The sequence below is a fragment of the Crinia signifera genome, chromosome 3, assembly GCF_055691185.1.
Source record: "Crinia signifera chromosome 3, ASM5569118v1, whole genome shotgun sequence".
Taxonomy (NCBI): domain Eukaryota; kingdom Metazoa; phylum Chordata; class Amphibia; order Anura; family Myobatrachidae; genus Crinia; species Crinia signifera.
Window position 1 is genome coordinate 51,215,061 of NC_139219.1, and position 22,271 is coordinate 51,237,331.

The 22,271-nt window shown below is 42.3% G+C and overlaps 1 protein-coding gene across 3 annotated transcripts in view; it reads left to right on the plus strand.

Moving 5' to 3' along the window:
* The window catches only part of WDPCP (WD repeat containing planar cell polarity effector), a 315,876-nt gene that overhangs the window by 16,477 nt on the left and 277,128 nt on the right, over window positions 1–22,271 (plus strand). For all 3 annotated transcript variants that reach the window (XM_083175790.1, XM_083175792.1, XM_083175791.1), the window contains exons 2-4: window positions 12,757–12,817; window positions 20,540–20,584; window positions 21,559–21,609. In XM_083175790.1, coding sequence (XP_083031916.1) covers window positions 12,757–12,817; window positions 20,540–20,584; window positions 21,559–21,609 — 157 coding nt within the window. The remainder of the gene's footprint in view (window positions 1–12,756; window positions 12,818–20,539; window positions 20,585–21,558; window positions 21,610–22,271) is intronic.

A 22,271-nucleotide genomic window follows, 5' to 3' on the forward strand; every position in this document is an offset into this window, starting at 1 on the left:
TGAACCAGGGATGACTATCTACTCCGATTGCTGGCGTGCCTATAACACCGAGCAGCTGGAGCAGGCAGGGTACCACAGATTAAATTTTGTTGATTTGGAGACTGGTGTTCACACACAAAACATTGAGCACCTTTAGGGATCCTGTAAATGGCACAACAAGCGTCAAAGAGGCACCGCGCGCCAGAATCTCGACTCCTACCTACAGGAATCTGGCGAAAGGCTGTGGGTGCAGAAAATGCTTTTGAGCGTATTATTTATGCACTTTATCTTCTTCCAAAGGCTGATGCAGAATCAGAAGAATGACTCTTTTATTATTTTCTTTGTTCTTGATTAATTGTTATTATTGTAATTTGTTCATTTGATTATTTCTTCTTAATTATTAATTAAAATCCAGTTAACAGTTAACACATGTCGTCATTACTGTCTCAGATGTATGATATGGCAGGTGTGAATGTGTTCCTAAAACACCCCCACTATCCACGCCAGCTCGAAGTGTGGCGAGCGTAGGACGCGTTACGTGTTCTCCTGACCTTTTCATACCCCCACTATCCACGTCAGCGTGGAGTTGATTTTATAAAGTGTGGCGAGCGGATTACTTTACATGTATTCTGTGTCCCCTCGCTACGCTCACCACACTTTATAAAATCAACTCCACGCTGACGTGGTTAGTGGGGGTATGAAAAGGTTGGGAGGACGGTGACGTGGATAATGGGGGGTGTGCTAAATCCCATTGCATCACATAGACATGTACACTGGGGGTGTTTTGCTAAATTGCATCGCACGCAAAATCACATGCAAGCGCATGCAATTTTGCATGTGATGCGATCGGCGGTCAGGGTGCAGTGAATAAATTAACTAGTGAGATTGCATCGCATCACATCGTACGGCACGAAAACGTGCCATGCCATGCGATGCGATTTCACTACGCAGAATAGCCCACTAAGCAATTAGCTTAGTGGGCACCTTGCTAATACACAAGTATCAATAACTAAGCACAAAGTATATATATATATATATATATATATATATATATATATATACTATGCAGTTTCCAGTGCAGCACTCCAAGAATACTCCAATACAATCAGGAAGCTTCAACCATTTATTGGGAAGCTTCAACAGCAACGTTTCAATGCCCGCCGTGGCATTGAAACGTTGCTGTTGAAAGCTTCCCAATAAATGGTTGAAGCTTCCTGATTGTATTGGAGTATTCTTGGAGTGCCGCACTGGAAACTGCATACTGTACTTCACATGTGTGAAGGCACCCAGACAGCTGATTCTATAGGTGGTGTGCCGGGCCAGACAGTTGCTATATATAATATATATATGCGCAAAGGGGGGTTAGGCCGGCACTCCACTGAATACAGAAGGGCTGGGTGCCTTCCCGGGAGAAGACGAGGTACTCCAATACAGCAGCTGGCAGGTGGGTGGCACTCCAAAGAACAAACGACTCAGAAGCCAATTAGGTTACCGACGTTTCAAATGTATTATCACATTTTTCATCAGGGTGTCTGAAGAAAGAGTTAAAAACATCCAACCACTGACGATAAAGAATAATTGCGGTTGCCTTGCCTGGAACAACTAAGTCCAAATATATGCAAAGGGGGGTTAGGCCGGCACTCCGCTGAATACAGAAGGGCTAGGTGCCTTCCCGGGAGAAGACGAGGTACTCCAATACAGCAGCTGGCAGGTGGGTGGCACTCCAAAGAACAAACGACTCAGAAGCCAATTAGGTTACCGACGTTTCAAATGTATTATCACATTTTTCATCAGGGTGTCTTCTGAGTCGTTTGTTCTTTGAAGTGCCACCCACCTGCCAGCTGCTATATATATATATATATATATATATATATATATATATATATATATATATATATATATATATATATATATATATATATATATATATATATATATATATATATATATATATATAGTGGCAATATTCTCCTGGGGCGAACCTCAAGGAAAAAATGAGTGGCACTCTCCGGATTTTAGTAAATACACATTTATAGTGCAAAGATAATCAATACATAGTCGTCAACGTTTCAAGGCCTCAGCCTTTTCGTCAGGACGGACATAAAGTGCATACAGTGCTTTCCTTTGCACAGCACTGTATGCACTTTATGTCCGTCCTGACGAAAAGGCTGAGGCCTTGAAACGTTGACGACTATGTATTGATTATCTTTGCACTATAAATGTGTATTTACTAAAATCCGGAGAGTGCCACTCATTTTTTCCTTGAGGTTCGCCCCAGGAGAATATTGCCACTATCATTTCTTTGTGTGGAGGCACCACGGTCTGTGACCAGACATCAGCCGAGAGTGCCAATCAAACCCTCTTCCATATATATATATATATATATATATATATATATCTCTATATATATATATATATATATATATATATATCTCTATCTATATATCATTTTTTTTATTTTTATTTTTATTAATTACATATACACTTGCAGACATAGGGGCGGATGTATTAATCCTGGAGAAGAGATAAACTGGAGATAAAGTGAATCAACCAGCCAATCAACTGTGTTTGAACATGACAGTTGGTAGTTGATTGGCTGGTGCTTTATCTCCTTTTACATTATCTCTACTTTATCTCCAGTTTATCTCTTCTCCAGGCTTAATACATCTGCCCCATAGGGCCTTATTCAAGACTGATTGCAAATGCGTTCAGTTTCGCAGATTTTTGCACATGCACAGGACCCCTTTGTGCAGGATAGGAACACCACTTCCTGATTGACAGCAAGGGGCGGGGAAGGCTGATTTGACATGTTGTTTGGGAGTGGCTACGCCGAGGAGTTTCCTTGACCTTGCAAGCTGTCCCGGCAGCTTAAGTAAGGTCAGACTACTCAGGCTGAATCCTGGTCACAATGTTCTTCTAAAACTGCGATCTCTGTTATTTTAGCAATCACAAATGCAGGCAGGAGGTGGTGAGCCGGCAGGGGGCTGTATGCATCACCCCCTGTATTTGCATTGCTATGGCTTGCATATGCTAAGCTGATGCTAATAGAAGCTTAGCATATGCAATCTGTGCTAAATCAGGCCCATACATAGTTATATATAGCACATACTCTGCTGTACTGGTGTGGGACATTGTTAGTGCAGCCTCATCACTTAGTTTCTTTTGTATACATAATAATAGGATGTTATTAATGAGGTATTGTTGTTGGAGGAAGGTGTTTTAGGTGCACAGTTTATCAGAACCACTAGGTGGTGCAATTTGCCTATTTGGAAGCAGTTTATTTGTATTGAAAAGTTACTGTACTTGGTATTGCTACAGTTCCAGTACATTTGCTTAGTACTGTTTGTAATTTATGCTAGCCACACATGCTGAAAACTTTACAGCAGGTACTGTCCACCTATTGCAGTATGTGTGGCTCTGAAACAATGATATTGAACAGTAATATGATCAAAATGGACTGGATCATTATTTGTTATGTGCAGTTGTAATAGGATGACTACTAACAGCCTGTGTGTGTGTGTGGTTCTCTTTGGATCACACAAACTGGGCCCCAGAGAAGCTGGAAGAGATACTGGACTTGGCCAAATTAGTGCATCCCATCCTATCTTCCTCCCTATGTGAATGAATCTGATGCTGGTGCTTTTCTATTGTGCATTAGGCTGGATAACAGTAATAATGTATCATAAAAAGTTTATGCTTATTCCAGTGTTTTATTTGAGATTTAGCTTGTACACAGTAATACCCCTTTTACACCGCTGCAAAAACCCAGGTTTTCCCCTTGTGGATCCGGGTCAGCGACGGTGTAAAAGGGGTTAACCCGTGTCCCTTTACACAGGACTTCTACTCAGGTCCTGACCAGGTTAGAACACGGGCAGGACCTGGGTAGCGGGCAGTGTAAACGGGTATGCCGGGTCATCCAACCCGGCTCCCGTATATAGCAATGGGGGGGCACAAGGAGGTCGGCCGGGGGGGGGCGCGCACAGCCTCCGATGCTGTCTGCTGTACTGTGCAGACAGCAGAGGAGACAGGGAGGAGGTGAATGGATGCCTGTATGTGGCATCCATTCACCTCGCGGAGGGGGGGGGGGGGTCATGGAGGCTGGGGGCAGCTTACCTTGGTGCTGGGCTTGCCCCCAGCATGGCAGTCTCGGGCACGGCAATCAGCGGTCCAGGCGCTTGGAGATGATGTTGGCACTGCAGTGTGAACAGATAAATCCCGGTTCCAACCTGGCTTGGAACCATGTTCCAAATACGGGGTGGGATCCAGGATTTTGGTGTAAAAGCGACTGCGGAGAAGACCATGTAGTGGAGGGCGGGAACGGCTTAGCACACACAAACATACATGTTATCATGTATGTATTATAGGTGCTGGCTGGTTCCCCAAGGGAGTGAATGTTATGAATGTATCTGTAGCTCGGAATGCCCAGGAATTATCATTATACATAAAATTCAACATTATTTCTGGTGAAACCCAGAGACTCAGTAAAGGCTGCATTTCATGAATGCACTGCTTGGTTAGTCTTCCATTTATCTGAATGTATGGGCTCAATCCAAATATATACGACGATCCCATGGGGGACAGTCATTGTGGCAGGTGGCACACTTTTACGGCTACCTACCAACATAATTGCTCACTGCCCCATACAGCTTCAAGCTCCTGATTGGCTGCCAGTCCATGATCTCTGATTGGCTTGCAGCCAAATCCATGTGAAATGCTGCCAGTGGTGCACTGAAGCCGCTGCATGGTTTTGTCAATCTTCACTGATGTCAGCCCTGTGTAGATGTGTCCCCGAGATGTCCCCAACTTGCAATAAAAGTGTGAAAATCTAGCGTTGACCCTTTGAGTTCCAACATCTCCGGAGATGTTAAAAAAAAAAATCCACTTAAAATTCCAGTGTCGCTCACATTTGTTATATAAATTCAAATAAGAAAATGTATAAAAAAATAGATTATATTGCTTATATAAGGCCAATATTACAGGTCATCGTGATGAATAATAAAGTTTGCTTGCCAATATTCACACCTATTTAGACAAATTCACTTGGCACTCAAAGGGTTTATACTGTAAGTGGAATTTATCAATTTGTTGTACACACAAATGTCTCATGATTGGTAATTCCGTGACTTTAGAAGCAGGGAGGTTTATCAAGGATCACTTACACAAGATGGCACTTCAGCTACTTTATAGTTTTATTTATGTGGAGGGGTTTTCTGTGCGCTGTGTGTTATGATGATTTGACCACATTAGTGGTGGCAGTTGCAAGGTGAATAACGTTTATCACTGTAAAAGGTGATTCCACTGCCAGTGGAATTGCCCAGCTGGGACCATTGATTATAGATACCAAATACATTGTGCAGTTTGCTAGTTATCTTAGCAGCAGTAGTAGTTGGAAGTGGCTGTTACGGGGCCTACATACATAGCGATTTAATGGCATTTCTGTGTAGGAGCATAGCGATAATGATGCGCGTCCCTATCACCGGGTGATTAATATCCAGTATTCTGGATGCATCTAGTTAGTCACCGGTGTCAGGGCCAGAAGAGCTCAGCTCAACGGAGAACACTGGTCCTGACAGATTGCTGAGCACACAGGGCTGACACATCGCTGTGTGTTGAGCGATCTTGCTGAGCGATCTAGCATCGCTCAGAATGCTCAGCAATGTTGCTACATGTGTAGGCTCCTTTAGACATATTTCATCTTTTTAAACCAAATTCCCTATAAGTATAAAAACAAAGGTCAGATTCTTCAAACAGTCACTGCCACATTACAATATGATTTACATCATGTTAAAAAAGTTGTTATGTTTCAAAATAGTTTTCCCTGTAGGTGGCAGTAAAACCCACGTGATGGGCACAAGAAATACCCAGTACACCTTCTTTCTCTATTGCCACATGACGCTTCTAGTTGAAAATGTTTAATATGCAAAACATTACAAACTGTAATTTGGAGCCTCTGTTTTAGGTTCAGACGAGCCTATCCTATGTATAATACAGAGTGCATTTGAAAGAAAACATATAGTATTTAAGGCAGTTTTACGTAGCATGAAGCTGTATAGTAGTTATGCATGCAATTACCTGTGACTGGATAGTGTTGTTCACATGATCACCCACTCACTGGTTCTTTAATGTAAAATAACGATTTTGCCATTTCTGTGGCAATTAATGATTACAGATTTTATTAATTTCTACCGACTGAAGCAACCTATCGGAATCGATGGGGTCGGAAATGGAATGCAGTTATTTCAACAATTTTAAAGTTATCTGATCATTATTTCATACATGCTGCTTTCCCACTGCTGAAACGGGTCATTACCCGTTTTTTTTTAAACGGGTTTTTAAACGACAAGAGCCATAAAGACCCTTTCCCACTGCAGCTTTTAAACGGTAAATTACCGTTTAAAAGCCGTTTTTGGCACATTCACACTGCCGTTTGAAAACCCATTTAAAAATATGAGGGGGGAGGATTAAAAAAAAAACAGAGTGGGGTCCCCCACACAGCTGTAACCAGCACCAGGCTGAAAGAGCCGGGGCCGGTAATTAAAAATCAGGGAACCCGACAAATAGGGGTTCCCCGATTTTTAACAACCAGCCCCAGGCTCCAGGTCCGGGGCTGGTTCCAAAAATACGGGGGACAAAATTAGTAGGGGTCCCCCGTATTTTAAGAACCAGCCCCAGGCACAACCAGCCAGCAGGGTAATCCCCCGGCTGTGGCATTACCCTGCTGGCTGGTTGTGCCTGGGGCTGGTTCTTAAAATACGGGGGACCCCTACTCATTTTGTCCCCCGTATTTTGGGAACCAGCCCCCGCCCTTAAGCCTGGGGCTGGTTTTAAAAAATCAGCGAAGCCCTATTTGTCGGGTTTCCTGATTTTTTTAATGCCAGCCACGGCTCTTCAGCCTGGTGCTGGTTACGGCAGTGGGGGGGACCCCACACCGATTTATTTATTTTTTTAACTAAATACCGTTTCAGAGGCATTCCCACTGCCTCAAAAACGGTATTTAACCGTGTAGGACTCTGCTTTTAAAACGGGTTGAAATACCGGTTATCTTTAACTGGTTTTTCAGCTCTGGCACTTTCCCACTGCAGCCTTAAACGGTAAATTGCGCTGAAAAATCGGCAATTTACCGTTTTAGACCTGCAGTGGGAAAGGGGCAACAGATTCAAACACTCTGCAATCTCACTACAATGGGATGAAAATACAATTGTACAATTTGATTTTCCTCATATTACAGTGAATGCAACACTTGGACATTTACCCCGGGTTAGGAGAGACTCAAATGAAAGTCAGATATTAAAGACATGCCCCTTTCATTCGATAATTACACTTTTGTATGGAAACAGTTGCACTTTGAATTGATATTTGTAGAATTGAGTTCTGCAGTGGTCAACAATACTTCTTATGTCTAATATTTTCTTTATAATTGAACTTGAGTTGAACACACCGTAAGTTTCTGTCTATTTGTGTGCTCCATCATAGGACAGATTATTGTAGTTTATGACTTTACATCTAATGGTTCACGTATTTATTTAAACGACTGTCGTTTTCTCATTTGGGAAATTTATTTAAAGCGCTCATGGGACCTAAATGAAACTCCAAATTAGAGCTCTTCCATTAAAAAATTATCAGAATAATTATGACAAACTCCTCCGATGATACGCGATCTAAGTGAAGTAAAACCCTTCCAAATGAGGCCGAATTATTAGTTAGAACATACCATTGATTGGCTTTTCTAACTTATCTGTGACTTCACATCAGAACTGTGTAATTAAAGTAGTAATCTTTGTGATACTAATTACTGGTTGAAAAGTTAAGATTGCCTCAAGCCTTTTGCTAATGCACTTTGGGAGAGGAAATGCCTTGCTTCAAAGTCATTTATATGTGTACTGTAGCCGCTTGCTGTTGTAGTGGGTTTCTGCTTTAATTCTTATGCGCTATGTTATATCGCTACATAGAAAATATAAATTTACAAATGTATAATGGATTCTAAAGGCCCCCCATACACTAGTGCAATTTGGCCCTTTTCTACACAATTTTCAGCAAAATTTGGATGCATTGGGCCACCGGGGAGGTGGGGGTGTGTGGCGGGGGTCAAATCACATGTCTTTCTATTTCGATTCCGGTTTGTGCGCATGGAAACCGCTTATTGTCACTGCTGCGCCAAGGATACATCGTATCCTGGGGCAGTGAATGGGATAGCTTGTGATATATTGGGGCAGATGTATTAAGCCTTAACAAGAGATAAATGCAAGGGTGATAAGGAGAGATAAACGTCCAGCCAATCACCTGCCAACTGCCATGTTACAGGCTGTGTTTGAAAAAAGTCAGTAAGGATCTGATTGGCTGGAAGTTTATCTCTCCTTATCACCCTTGCATTTATCTCTTGTTAAGGCTTAATACATCTGCCCCATTGTATGCAAAATGATTTTCACAGGGAGTTGCAGATTTATTGCATGCAAGGCTGCAGGCAACACTTCAGCTTAATGTATGGGCACCTTAGTCTTTGTGTCCGGACCCAGAACTTGGAAAGCAATCGTATTGGGCCACAGTGACCCTCTTTTTTACAACATATTGTGCGATAGAAACAAATATACTCTTGTTGACCAATAATCATGTTTTAATACCACTATCTAGTTTGTGATCCCAAGGTCCTATTCATTATACTGTTTAGTTGGCCATAATTGCACTTGTATCGTTTGGATAAATGCCACATTTGTTCTATTGGGAGACAAAGCACTCTCTGATCAACTCGTTTTCAAATAATCAACATCCATATTTAGATGGATCATATTATACTCTTGCCTACTTCAGTTGCTGTTTGGCAGGAATGTATAACTAGATGCCAATTGCAATAAATGAAATACAGGAGGGTCATTCCATGTGACTCGCGTTCCATTTCATGTTTTTAGAAGTTTAAATACACCACACACAAAAATGAAGCTACTTATTTCATGCCTATCCTTATTATTTCATTCTTTCCTAAACCATGATATATTTACCTATCTATTATCTTGCTGCATATATTTATATATTTTTGTTCTGTCTATCTCATATGGCGGTACGGATGGTGTAAGGGTTAGCATTACTGCCTCACAGCACTGAGGTCATGGGTTCAATACCCACCATGGCTCTAACTGTGCAGAGTTTGTATATTCTCCCCGTACTTGCGTGGGTTTCCTCCGGGTACTCCGGTTTCCTCCCACAATCCAAAAATATACTGGTAGGTTAATTGGCTCCTAACAAAGTACCCCTAGAATGTCTGTGTGTGCGTGTACATGTGGTAGGGAAAATAAATTGTAAGCTCCACTCAGTCAGGGACTGATGTGAATGTTCAAAATATTCCCTGTAAAGCGCTGCGGAATATGTGTGCGCTATATAAGAAACTGTTAATAAATAAATAAATATTGATCTATGGACCAAGTGGTTCTCCATCTGCCATAAGTTTCTATGTAACTGAGGGACAGTTTTATTAAGCTCGGTGAAGTGATAAAGTGTCTGGTTTTTATCACCGGCCAATCAGCTCCTACCTGTTATTTTTCAAACCAAGCCTGTAACTTCACAGTTAGAAGCTGATTGGCCGGTGATAAAAACCAGACACTTTATCACTGCACCGAACTTAATAAATCTACCCCTGAATATCTCTTCTTCTGGCAGTGTTATTACTTGAGTCATCTTTTTGCATGATTGAAGAGGTGGTCCACCAAGGGTCACTCGCTATGGCCTATATGAGTGGTATATTACACTCCTGATACATTAATACAGAATGAAAAATGAATAACCAAATAAGGCTGCTGATGACATCAAGGACATCATTTCCTAAAACCACATATAAACAAAGAAGAAAGTGACCTCCTTTTGTGATGTAACATAGTGATATATTTGTTGATGATGAAAAAATGACATAAGTCAATCAAGTTCAACCTATAAAGAGATCCTGCAGTGAAAAGGACCCTGATGAGGCTATTGACCCTCTATTAGAGGCAGCAACCTTATACGACCCGAAAAGGTTTTCCTATTTGCTGTTGAGTACACTATAGTGCCTTATGAGCTATGGTTATAGTCTTATATACTTTTTTCCCGCTACAAATTTGTCTAACCCTTTTTTGAATGTATCCAATGAGTCTGTCATGCCAACCTTCTCTGGCAGAGTATTCCATAACATAACTGCCAAACTGTGAAGAAACCCTTCCTTCACTTGGTTCGAAACGTCCTCTCCTCTAGCCTTAATAGGTGACCACATGTACTCTATACAGACCTTTTAGTAAACACATCATATGACCGCTCACTGTAATGTGTGTGTGTGTGTATATATATATATATATATATATATGTGTGTGTGTGTGTGTGTGTGTGTGTGTGTGTGTGTATATATATATATATATATATATATATATATATATATATATATATATATCTCATATCCCCTCTTAAAGGCCTCTTTTCTAATGTAAACATATCTAGCTTGGCTAGCCTTTCCTCATAACTCACTGACTCCGAACTCTTTATTAATTTAGTTGCTCTTCTTTGAACCTTTTTCGAGTTCCAACATATCCTTTTTATAGACTGGTGCCCAGAACTGTACCGCATATTTCAGATACTATATTAGTGTTAATTCTAGCACCTGCACCTTTCCAAACCCATGCAGTTCCTCTTCTCTGCCTGGGGTGTCGCTCTCTGCTGTAGTTCTAGCACCCATCTGGTCTTTATATCATTGCTGAAATATAGACTACACTCTGCTAGAAACACCATAGAAGAGAGCAACATCCCACTCGCGGACTGCATGGATTTTGAAAGATATAGGGTGCTAGATTGAACACTAGCTATATGGCGTCTGCAGCCTCTGCTAGATTAGTTATTAAATCTCTGTATTCAAAATTTACTTGATAACTTTTGACACCAAATAACAAACTTAAATCTTCTACATTTCAAAAAGGTATAATTAATTAGTAGTTTAGTTTTTTAGTTCTATTTTGTTTGTGCACTTTGCTGTTGTAAAGCTGGCCATACATCAGAAAGATCGATCTTAAGATCGATTGCGCTCATGATTGTGTACAATTTCCCTTGAAATCCCCGGCAGTCCTTGGTGGTTTTTGGACACACAATCTACACACAATCGATCATACAATCCATCTACTGCATGATTGTGTACACAAGATGTGCACACAATCTGCATACAATCCATCTTACAATCAGTCATACAATCCATCTGCTGATTGATTGTATGATTATGTACATAAGATGTGCACACAATCTGCATACAATCCATCTTACAATCAGTCATACAATCCATCTGCTGATTGATTGTATGATTATGTACATAAGATGTGCACACAATCTGCATACAATCCATCTTACAATCAGTTGAGATTGTATGATTGGGTACAATATCTTTCTGATGTATGGCCACCTTAAGTTTTATGAATATATGAAGGATCAGTGTAATGGCGTGTACGATAACGTCATATCATAACGACATTGGGCCTGATTCACAGTTAATTGCACTTTCAAAATTTTTCTCAAATGGGTGAAACCATGTGTACTGCAGATGTAACATACGCAGAGAGAGGGAGGCCCCTTTCACACCACACCTCAGATCCGGGATATTGCCGAGTTTTCCTCTGTATAATGGGCAACCCAGGTTTAATGTGAATTCACCGGATCCAGCCTCCGACCCGTGTTTGCGTTCTGAAAGATCTATTCGATTTTTGGTGGGGTGTGTTCAAACTAAAATCTAAATTTGCATTGTAACAATAAAGCAGTCAGTATTTACTAGGATGTTTTGCAGGGTACACATCATCTTGTGTGTACCTAGCATTAGAGTCACCAAGGTTATATTGTGTATTTTGAGAGGTATGAAAGCTCATGCGCACACCTTTATGGTTAATAAAAATAGTTGTATATTGGTGACAAAATGGGATAAATAAGACTTGGGCTTTAGTGCTCTCTGTAAGAAATGAAACAACACCCGGGAATTTGATGTCTTGATAAACGTATCAAATTCTTAGGTCGCATGAGTGAAAGGGTGTAAGCAGTGGCGGTTCGTACCATTTGGCAGGAGGGGGCAGCCTCTGTCGCCGCTCCTCCCGGTCCCCGCTCCAGGCGCTGCTTTCCCGGCACCTGCACTATGATGGCAGGAGCTGGGACTGGTGCATGCGCAGTCCAAACCTCTGTACTGCGCATGCGGCCAGATTCTATGGGCTGCATCAGAAACAGCCCAGAGAAGGGGAATCACGGTCCCGGCACTTGTATTATACAGATGACAGACACAGGGACCAGCGCTTGCACAGTACCGACATAAGGCATGCGCAGTACACGGGTTTTAGGGGCTTCTGCTCGGCAGCCCGTGGAGAGGTGTCTCGGAGGGAAGGAACACCTCCCACTGGGACTGCCTTGGTGACTGGCAGGTCGGACACAGTGTAGCCAGTGCAGTCTCACTGACTGCATCTGGCTTCACTACAGTGGCAGATTTTACCTGAGGGGGGGACTGCAGCCCTGCAGCCCATAAGTAAAAACCGCCACTGGGTATAAGCGACTCTACTATCTAGCAGTGGAAGAGTTTTATACACATATGTCATTCTGGTAGATGCCTTTGGTGTAGGTGACCAGGAATTAGACATTTTGTTGTGGTATTGATTTCCGAGCTGTTATGTCTGTTTGCGGGCACTGATGACACTGGTAGCTGGCTCTGATAGATGCGTACGTACAGTATGATTGCTGATAATGGGTACCATTAATTTGCACATGTTGTTCTTTTCTTTGACCAGACCTATTTCTCTTTCACAGATGTCTTTCTGCCTGACTGAGCTCTACCTGTGGTCTCTGAAGAATACCTTGCACGTTGGAGGTAAATGTGTTTTATTGAAGTTCTATTTTGTAATATCTGCAGAACCCTATTGCTACCGAAGGGGCTTGTAATGTATTAGTTTTGTAATGCGTTACAGTTTTTATCTTTTGAAAAGTAGAGTTTCACATTTTATCAACTATCTGGTCGTTCTTAATCCTCACAAAAGAGTTATTCTCGCTACAATATTATTTTCTCTCCAGGAAATGTGAGCTATTGCCAGATATCATTTAAGATTTGAAAGCTTTTTGTTTTGTTGTTTTTTTTTTTATGTGTTTTTTTTATTTCCTTTTAAAATGTTGAATACAATGACATTAATATAATGCGAGTGGAAACCTCTCTGCTTACAAAATATAACCACATCCCTCATAAGAGACTCTTAATATATTAACCCTTTGCCGTCCAGAATTTTTTGGGCAATTCAAACAGTCTGGTTTAAATGAATTGTAATTTTTTTCAAAAATGGTCTACATGGAATGTTGAATGAGGTTAATGTTCTTATTTTAAAGTGGCTCACCATTGGATCTGCTGCTAGCGCTAGGGCTGTTGAGCCTGACTAGACGTTGGACTTGAACGGGTTAATATATTTAACAATCCGTTGCTACTACCACTATACAGATAAAGTACTTTGTTTCCTAAAATATAATCACTTAACAAATATATTTTTTGTTAATAGTTTTTATGCAGATTTAAAAAAAGAAAAATGGGGGTACATAATATATGTAAAGAAGTGAGAACAGAGGGTTTACACAAAAGCAGGGCCGAAGCCCAGTCAGACATTACACACCAAAAAAGATATACAGTAAGGTGGTATTCAAATCATGGGGGTTAAAGGGATGTGGGAATTCATTCTCTGACCACCCAAGGCTTTGGTAAATTGAGGATGAATCGGTTCCCGGTCTTACTTAGTAAGTAAGCAAAAGAACTGTAGCGGGCAGGGCACTGCTGCACGGGGCAGCATAAGGGGGGCGGACCGGGCCCGCCGACGTCACTGTTGTGGGTGGTCTCTGGCCGCCGACGTCATGAAAGGGGCGGGCCTGGTCCCGTCAAAGACACTGAGCTGCTGGGGAAGCGCCGGGCATCGCCATCTACGGCGGCGCTGGGCTTCCCTGTGCACACCGGCGGGGACAGGCAGCAGGCTCTTTTAGCGGGGCGCTGCTAAAACAGTTTAGAGGGAACACTAAGCATATTGATTTTTCGCCAGAATGGGGAAGGTTACACCATCATTCAGGTTAGGTCTGTTCACCTTCTAAATGTATTGCATCACAATCTTATCAGATTTATTGCAAAGAGATTTAGGTAGGGGTCTATTTTTAGAGCGGAAGTGATACACAAGTTTGGAGAGAAGGACCATTTTAGCAGAAGCCACCCTGTCCATCCATGACACTTTGGAGCTGACTCAGACCCGTTCGTATGCATCCGATTTTGGCACCTTTTTTCGATAGTGCAGTATATTCACATAGCGTATATATGCCGGGCAGGGGCGGGGGCATTTCTCTCCCTTTTCGGCCGCATGCAGGTGGATGTGTTCTCGTACACATCCATTGTTATGCTAGCGAGGGGATGCGGGGCGGCGCTGACCTGTTCGCTAAGCTGCGAGTATACGATTTCTAGATTACCAGAGTTGGTCGGCTTACGTGGTTCCCAGGTGCCTTGTCGCCCTGGCAGCGGGGATTCTGGCCAGACAATCAGTAGGCAATTGGATCTGCTGCATTAGCAGTGGCTGATGATCTCTGCTGTTACATTTGTTTCAAAAGTGCAGTTACCCAACTGCAACGTGATTAATTCAGAGGTGGACTGTCCCGATTTACTAGCGGCTGTTTTCATGTTTTTTCCACGATGCAGTTTCCCTATTGTAAAAAGTCGAAACTGCATTGGCAGAAAATAGCGGATAACAGCTTTCATAACAGTCACCAGGAGACCATCCAGATGTAGGCCCTCATTCTGATCTTTCCCCACGTATTCGCATGGGGGACTGATGTTTGTGCCCTGTGTAGTATTCATTCTAGCACCCGCCATCTTTGAAAACCCATGCAGTTCCTCTTCCCTGCCTGGGGTGTCGCTGTCTGCTGTAGTGCTTCTAGCACAGTGTGATCTGTATATCAGCACTGATATGCAAACCTGTGCTAGAAACACCACAGCAGACAGCGACACCCCAGGCAGGGAAGAGGAACTGCATGGGTTTCCAAAGATGGCGGGTGCTAGAATAAACACTAGCTGCATGGTCATATTCTCATACACGCATGTGCAGTGCCTTCGCTGACCTGCACTGTTGGCCTGCCGCTCGCACAGGGGGAGGAGGATGGGGGCAGTGGACACCCAGCATTTCATGGGCATCTCCATGCAAATGCTGGGTGTTCCCATGTAAATGCGGACTTGACACACGGTGCCATTGGCAGGCGGCCAACTTCACCCATCTGCACTGCCTTTGTCCTTGAGCCCGCAAGTATAAGTCCCCACTGACTTATATTTGTGAGCCCAGGAGAAATCATTCGATACTGCTGGTACATGCGAGGGGTTGTGTATTTGTAACACATCCCCTTGCACGGTTGCGAGGGGATGCGGCGGCGGGGGATACATTTTTCAGTGGGGCGGGCACTCTGGGACTCGGTTTTGCAGCTTACTGAGTCAACCAGAATCAGGCCCTTAGTGTGTTTCTCTGACTTTCTTATTAATCAGTGGTTCCCTCAAAAATTGATTACGAAGTTAAATCTGATAACCAGGAATTTTTTATTAAGTATTCAAGGAAACCAACCTTAGTTCATTTGCTCAGCGATGCCTAGGCTTCGTCTCAAATGCAGATTGTAGCTCTGCCCAAAACTGGAAAAACACCACCTTGTCATCCAAAGTTATACAAAATTTGGATGATCCTCCAATGAGCACAGAGAAGCTGCTAAGGTATCGTCACACTAAATGCACGCTTCCACATTCAGAAATAATTCATAGAATAAAGTAGCAAAAACGGTGATGCTTGTGGCGCTAGCAACAAGAATGAAAATAGTGCAATCCCATATAACAGTCATACATCCCTCAATAGTGGGGACGATTTGACATCTGGAGGTCATATAAATTGGTGCTCCTCTTCTGACTGTAGTCTCACAGTTATGTTCACTCAGTGCATATAAAAGACATAAACATAAAAAACAATGTGTAGTATGTTTCTTCCACAAGAAAAATGAAAAGTCAAGAGTAGGGAACTTCTAGATATTTCCAATGGCACAACATACCCAGCTCACAGGATAAATGAGCATAATAACCACATAAAGGTATCTTTACAATCCGATTAGATTTCCTTAGATCAAGATTCTAAAAAGTGGGTGTACCCAACTCACTCTTAAGGCTGTGGATATAAACACTTAATGGTTTCTTTATCCCAAAGAAGTACAAGCACTGGTGTACCGTAACTTATTTATTTTATTTTTTAATAACAGTTTCTTATATAGCACACACATATTCTGCACACATATTCCGCTTATATAGCGGACACATATTCCAGCCCTCTACAGAGAATTTTTGAACATTCACATCAGTCCCTGCCCCAGTGGAGCTTACAATCTATATTCCCTACCACATGTACACGCACACACAGACATTCTAGGGTTAATTTTGTTGGGAGCCAATTACCCCACCAGTACATTATTGGATTGTGGGAGGAAACCAGGAGTACCCGGAGGAAACCCATGCAAGTACGGGGAGAATATACGAACTCCGCACAGTAAGGGCCATGGTGGGAATCGAACCCATGACCTCAGTGCTGTGAGGCAGTAATGCTAACCATTACACTATCCGTACTACCCTATCCTAATCTCACAGAGTAAATATGATATGCAGTCCTATAAAGGTATCTTTATTAATTGATTCTAATAAGTAGCCCAACTCACATTATATTGCATTGATATTTTTTTCACTGGTATGCTGCTCTGGGCTTTCTGGCTTATACTGATTTTTGGGGTGTTGCACCCCACACCTAGATATAGTAATAGGGACCACCAATATTCAGAGAAGCCTTGATGGATGACTAGGGGGCTTACCCATGTATTTGCAAATACAGGTCGAGTCTCCCATATCTGGAGATCCCTTATTCCAAAAAACGTTTTTGTTTTTTTAATATTTTGGATTTTTTGTTTGTTTGTCCCCCCCTCCCCTCCTGCCCCTGTTTTCATACTTACCAAGTCCCCGGGGGGGCCTTCAGGATCTTCTTCAGCGGTCCCAGGAGTGCATTGCGCGGTAACGCCGGTGACGTGACCGGCGCATCTGCAAACTCACTAAATGCACCCCTGGGACCACTGAAGAAGTTCCTGAAGGCTGCCGTGGATGCCAGGGGACCATGGGGGGACCAGGTAAGTATGTTCAAAAAAATATATTCCAAAAACTGGAAAAATCCCTTATCCGAAATGCTCGTGGTCCCGAGGTACTAGTATTGAACCTCCCTATCAGGCACCTGAGTGATGTCACTAAACTGATTCAGCGTCTACCAGTCTGTACTACTATCCAGAATAGCAAAGAATCCAGATACTGGGGAGCTGCTGATAATCTCGTGGCTGGGTAGGATCGTAGTTCTAATATGGAATATGCTTCCAAACCTATTTATTGCTCGCTATTCTTGTTTATAAGTCTTCATTTTAGGCTGTAAGTGGCTCCCTGCTGTGCTCTTCAGAGACTTGCAGGCAGGAACCCCGGTGTGCGTAGAAAATGCTTGCGCTTCCCTGAACTGCAGCCTTATCTCAAATAACTTCAGTTCTGACAAATTCCTGACTCTTCTCTGTGTATATTGTCATCTTAGCTCTTTTATATAAACAACCTGCGTGATTTTTTTTTTTTACTTTGTGCAAACATTTTGCTATCCGGAACTTCGAATCAAATACTTCTTTATTTTTTAATTCTTTCCTCCATTTGGTAGGACGATGGTTTGCTAATGATATATTTTTTTCTGACGATTCCATATTAAAGAAAAAAATATATGTGTGTATATATATATATACTCTATATATCAATTGGCCTTTTTTCATTGAATACAAGAGTTATATTCTATTTATCCATATTTTCCTTGACCTATAACACAGCTTAGTAGCCGGGTCCTTAAATGAAATATGTGGCCCAATTCATGAAGATTTTTTTAAGCGCTCGCAAATCTAAGACACCTCTTTGGTGTCTTATGGTGTGTACACACGTTAGATGTGCCTTAAGATCCTATCCACGATCTGATCAGATAGGATCGTGGATAGGATCTTAAGGCACATCCGATTTGCATCCTATCTTGACTATATAGTGCAGATCTGCACTATATAGACAAGGCAGCCAAGACTTTCTGGCTTCCGATACGTGAACACGCATCGGGATCGGATCGGGATCGCAAGGGTTAAAACCCTTGCGATCTGCATCCGATGTCGATCCGATGCCAATCCGATGTTGACTATATCGTCAACATCGGAAAGGAAATCGGACCGTATGTACACAGCATTACACCTGCGAGTGCCTGTATGGGAAGCGGGCGGGCAGCTGACATCCACTGACTTCAGCTGCATGCCCCCCCCCCCCCCCCCCGCACCCGTGTCATCTGAGAATTACCATGAGAACGCCCAACATTTTCATTGGAATGCCCATGAAATGCTGGGCGTTCCCATGGGTGGATCCCCCGGCCCCGCAAACTTATGCCCCCCTGCCTGCACCGATGTGTGCGAGCGTCCAGCGAGTAATCTATTCGCCATGGCTGCTCGCACACAGCGGCTGTAAAGTAAACTGGCAGCAACTGGAAATCCCCAGATTAAATATTGCAGTAGATACACAGGCCTACACTGATTATTTCACATGCGTTCTACAGGTTTGATTCATTTGTAACAGCCATTTGTAACAGGAGTCACATTTGTATGTAGAATGAGTCACATGTCAAAATTGATTTTAAATATAGTTTGGTTATCAGTTTTGTGGTTCAATCATATATTATAACAATCATTTTATAAAAAAAATGAGTAGAGTAGGTTTATATAAATATATGTCCCCTTGGTTCCTATGTCCGTTCTGTTCCTTCTAAACATTATTTATGAGTACCTAATATATTTTTATAATGTTACATTTTAATTAATTTTTGTGTGGTGCATTTAAACTTCTAAAAATGTACATTATATGTAACGTGAGTCACACTGAATGATCCAGCTGATTGTTAGATACCGTCGTTCTTCCTCTGACACAGTCTTTCCCATCTTTGTTTATAAATGTCCTCTCTTATTTATGAGCTTCCCCTTTTTTTGGTTACATTTTGATGTGATTTTGGAGATGTTAAGAAAATATAAAAAAGATTTGATAGAAAACGTATACGTTGACAAAATTGTTCATCTTGCTGAGTACTTGGCTGCTTGCCCTATACTGCATGCCATGGTCCATCTCCAAACCACCAACTTAAAACATTTAGGGGCCCATTTCTCATATAATATCTGCAACTGGTGTTTTCGGGGGTTAGCCGCAGGTATTAATTATCCCCCCCCCTGAATATATCAGGAGGGACCGCAGCAGGAATCTCCGATCCCTGCTGTGATCCCTGAACTGCCGCCAGCCGTTTCCCCCATAGGTTTCCATAGGGGGGGGGGGGGGGTTTGCAATGATGCCCCTATCAACATCGGGCAACTTTGCAGTGTCGGAGATGGTGGTAGCCCATTGTAGCCTATGGGCTACAAACCACACTGCGTCAGCTGGGTCGTGGGGGGTCAATGCTAACCGTGCATGGATAGACCCTCATCACCTGAGGAAGCAGAGCGCAGGAATGGGCTCCTTTCTGAGCTACTGCCCCCCCGCAGGCAGATATATACAGGAGAAAGGATCGTCTATTGCCGTGATGGCTAACATTGACACTCCAGCTGTTGTTGAACTACACATCCCAGCATGCCCTGCTACAGTTTTACTATTTGGCCATGCTAAAACTGATGCAGGACATGCTGGGATGTGTAGGTCAACAACAACTGGATTGCCACGGTTAGCCATCACTGCTGTATTGCAATGCGATCCTGGGCTGTAAATCCCGGCCAGATCATATTGCATATGTGATCCAATAGTAAATGGGCCTCCTAAGCCCGAAGCAAAGGTGCTATTATACAGAGGGGTCTCATAATGGAATAAGTTCACTTATTATGCAGACAATATACCTAGTGGGGGGTAATGCGGGTGTTACAGGGGGAGGCCCACATAGAGAGCACTGTATCTGGCATGTTTAAACAGTAGCCTTGTTTAGAAACAACTTCTTCTTCTTTTTTTTTTAAAGCGGTTTAGTTTGTGCCAAAAGTTCTGCAACATAACTATTTCCCAGAACTGGTGAGATGCGGATGCCTCTTATTTATTCGAATTGTATATACTCTAAGACGCCCATAATCATAAATGACCCACATTGCCGCAAAACCGATAATTGGAAAGCTCCTACAGCGCTGCGGGAACATCAACTGCATGCTGAGCGAATCCGCAACCCTTCTAGCAGAGATCAAATGTTAATTTATTGTTAAATTAAAATCGGACTCGGGAAGATACCGGGAACAATTTCTTACATTGTTGTCATGAGTTCAGAGGAAGTATTGATGTGGAAAAAGAGTTTAATGGCATTTGCTAGAGAGCTGTGTTAAACCAATTGAGTGTAGCTGATATCCAGCGCGGAGCAGTGTATTGCATGTCTGGCTGAAATCAAGTGCTTCCAGGGCTCTGGAGAAATGATTTTTTTTCTTCTTTTCCCTTATTTTAATCTAGATGAAGATCTTGGAGTGCATCACTATCACGAAAAGAAGGAAGCAGGTAATGTAAACACTTATTCTTCTCCTGTATAAACTCTGCCAAATGTGCGGCTTAAAGGGTGCTTCTTATAAAGCAGGTCGCCTATAAATAATGTATCCGAGAATAAATATTTGTTTGTTACTCTGTAAAACCTCAAACTGACAAGTAATCTCTGCGTTTTATTCCTTGACTGGTTTCAGCCAAGGGAGTGTGTTGCTTGTGTACAGCACTTCACATTAGCGTACACAGCCCTTGGTAACACAAGGCCCCTAACTGTAAGGCTGGAAGTATGACAGAAAGGGAAAGCTGGGCTCGTCTGGCAGTTTCGCTCCTGCTGTTTGTGTGTTTTAGAACTAGTTGTGCAATGTTTTTGACATGCCAGTTCTCATCCTCAAGTCAAACAGTCTTTCATTTATTTATTTATTATTGAAGTTCTCTCCGCTGCCAGCAGAGGGCATTGCATGCTCATGAGTAGCTTTCGGTCTTTTCACCGTGCGTCTGGACTGGGAGCTGGTATCTGAAATAGGCATTTCAGAAGTAAATGATCAATTTTCTTTATCTGATTAATTTGGTTAATCCTAGAAGTTTCACAACGGGCCAAAAGGTCCCTACGGCTAAAGTTGCTCCTTGTTCCAGGACGGAGCTGAGCAGAGGTTTGTGTGGGCATCCCTTGTCCTGTGTTTGCAACCACTAAGGTCTCGATGACAGATCGGCTCTGGATTCAGTTGCAGATCATTTTCTTACGTGATGAGATTGGGAACTTGGAATACAGACTCCTCTCTCTGCCTTCACAATGTATTCCCAGGTCACGTAGGAAAATCAACATCAACTGTTGGCAGTAAAATCATCATCAACTGTTGGCAGTAAAATCATCATCAACTGTTGGCAGTTTATATTTTACAGATGCGCTACTGGATCAATACACAATATAATTAAACTGAAATATCTGTCGTTCTCAGTTAAGGTAATGACTATATCTCCTTATTTCTTTGTAGCTCCTTACCCCGAGTATAGCTTCATGGAGGAGAAGCAGCACCTTGCAGAATGTAAGAACAATTATGAACCACTGTATGTGCAATTTGTCACTGTCCATCTTCTGGTAGCCCCTCTGTGCGAAGCCTCCTTACGGCCCAAGTATAGATTCCTTACAGATTTGCAATATTCTTAGAAAAGCCAGTTGTTGATTTGCTTGACCTATCTTTGGATACAGCAAGTTTGCATGTAGGTTCGTACATAATCCCATTTTGTACCTTGTTCAAGTTCCGTCAGGTAGATATTTAGAAACCTATGAAATTAGCATCTGTGAATGCTGCAGGCAGATTCTCACCATTTGTCTCCATGCACTGAGATGCCTGCACCTCCGTTTCAGCCTCTTCCTGTCTCCGATGCTGTGTGCAAAGTCAAGCTGGGCATACACTATTCAATTATCTGGCAGATCCGGCTGGTTGGAAAGAAATCGGATAATAAATTACAGCAAAATGACAATCGACCATTTTCTCCCAAACACCGGAAATCAAACAAAAATTGTCATTCAGACACATTGGTTAAATCTGTGATTTAACCAATGTGTCTGAATTACAGGTTTTGTCCATTTTGAAGTATTTGGGAGAAAATGGTAGATTGGTATCTTGTACTTATCCAGTTCTAGATTTTCATTCCAACATCCAGATCTAGTACATTATCTGTGAGATAATTGTATAGTGCAGTG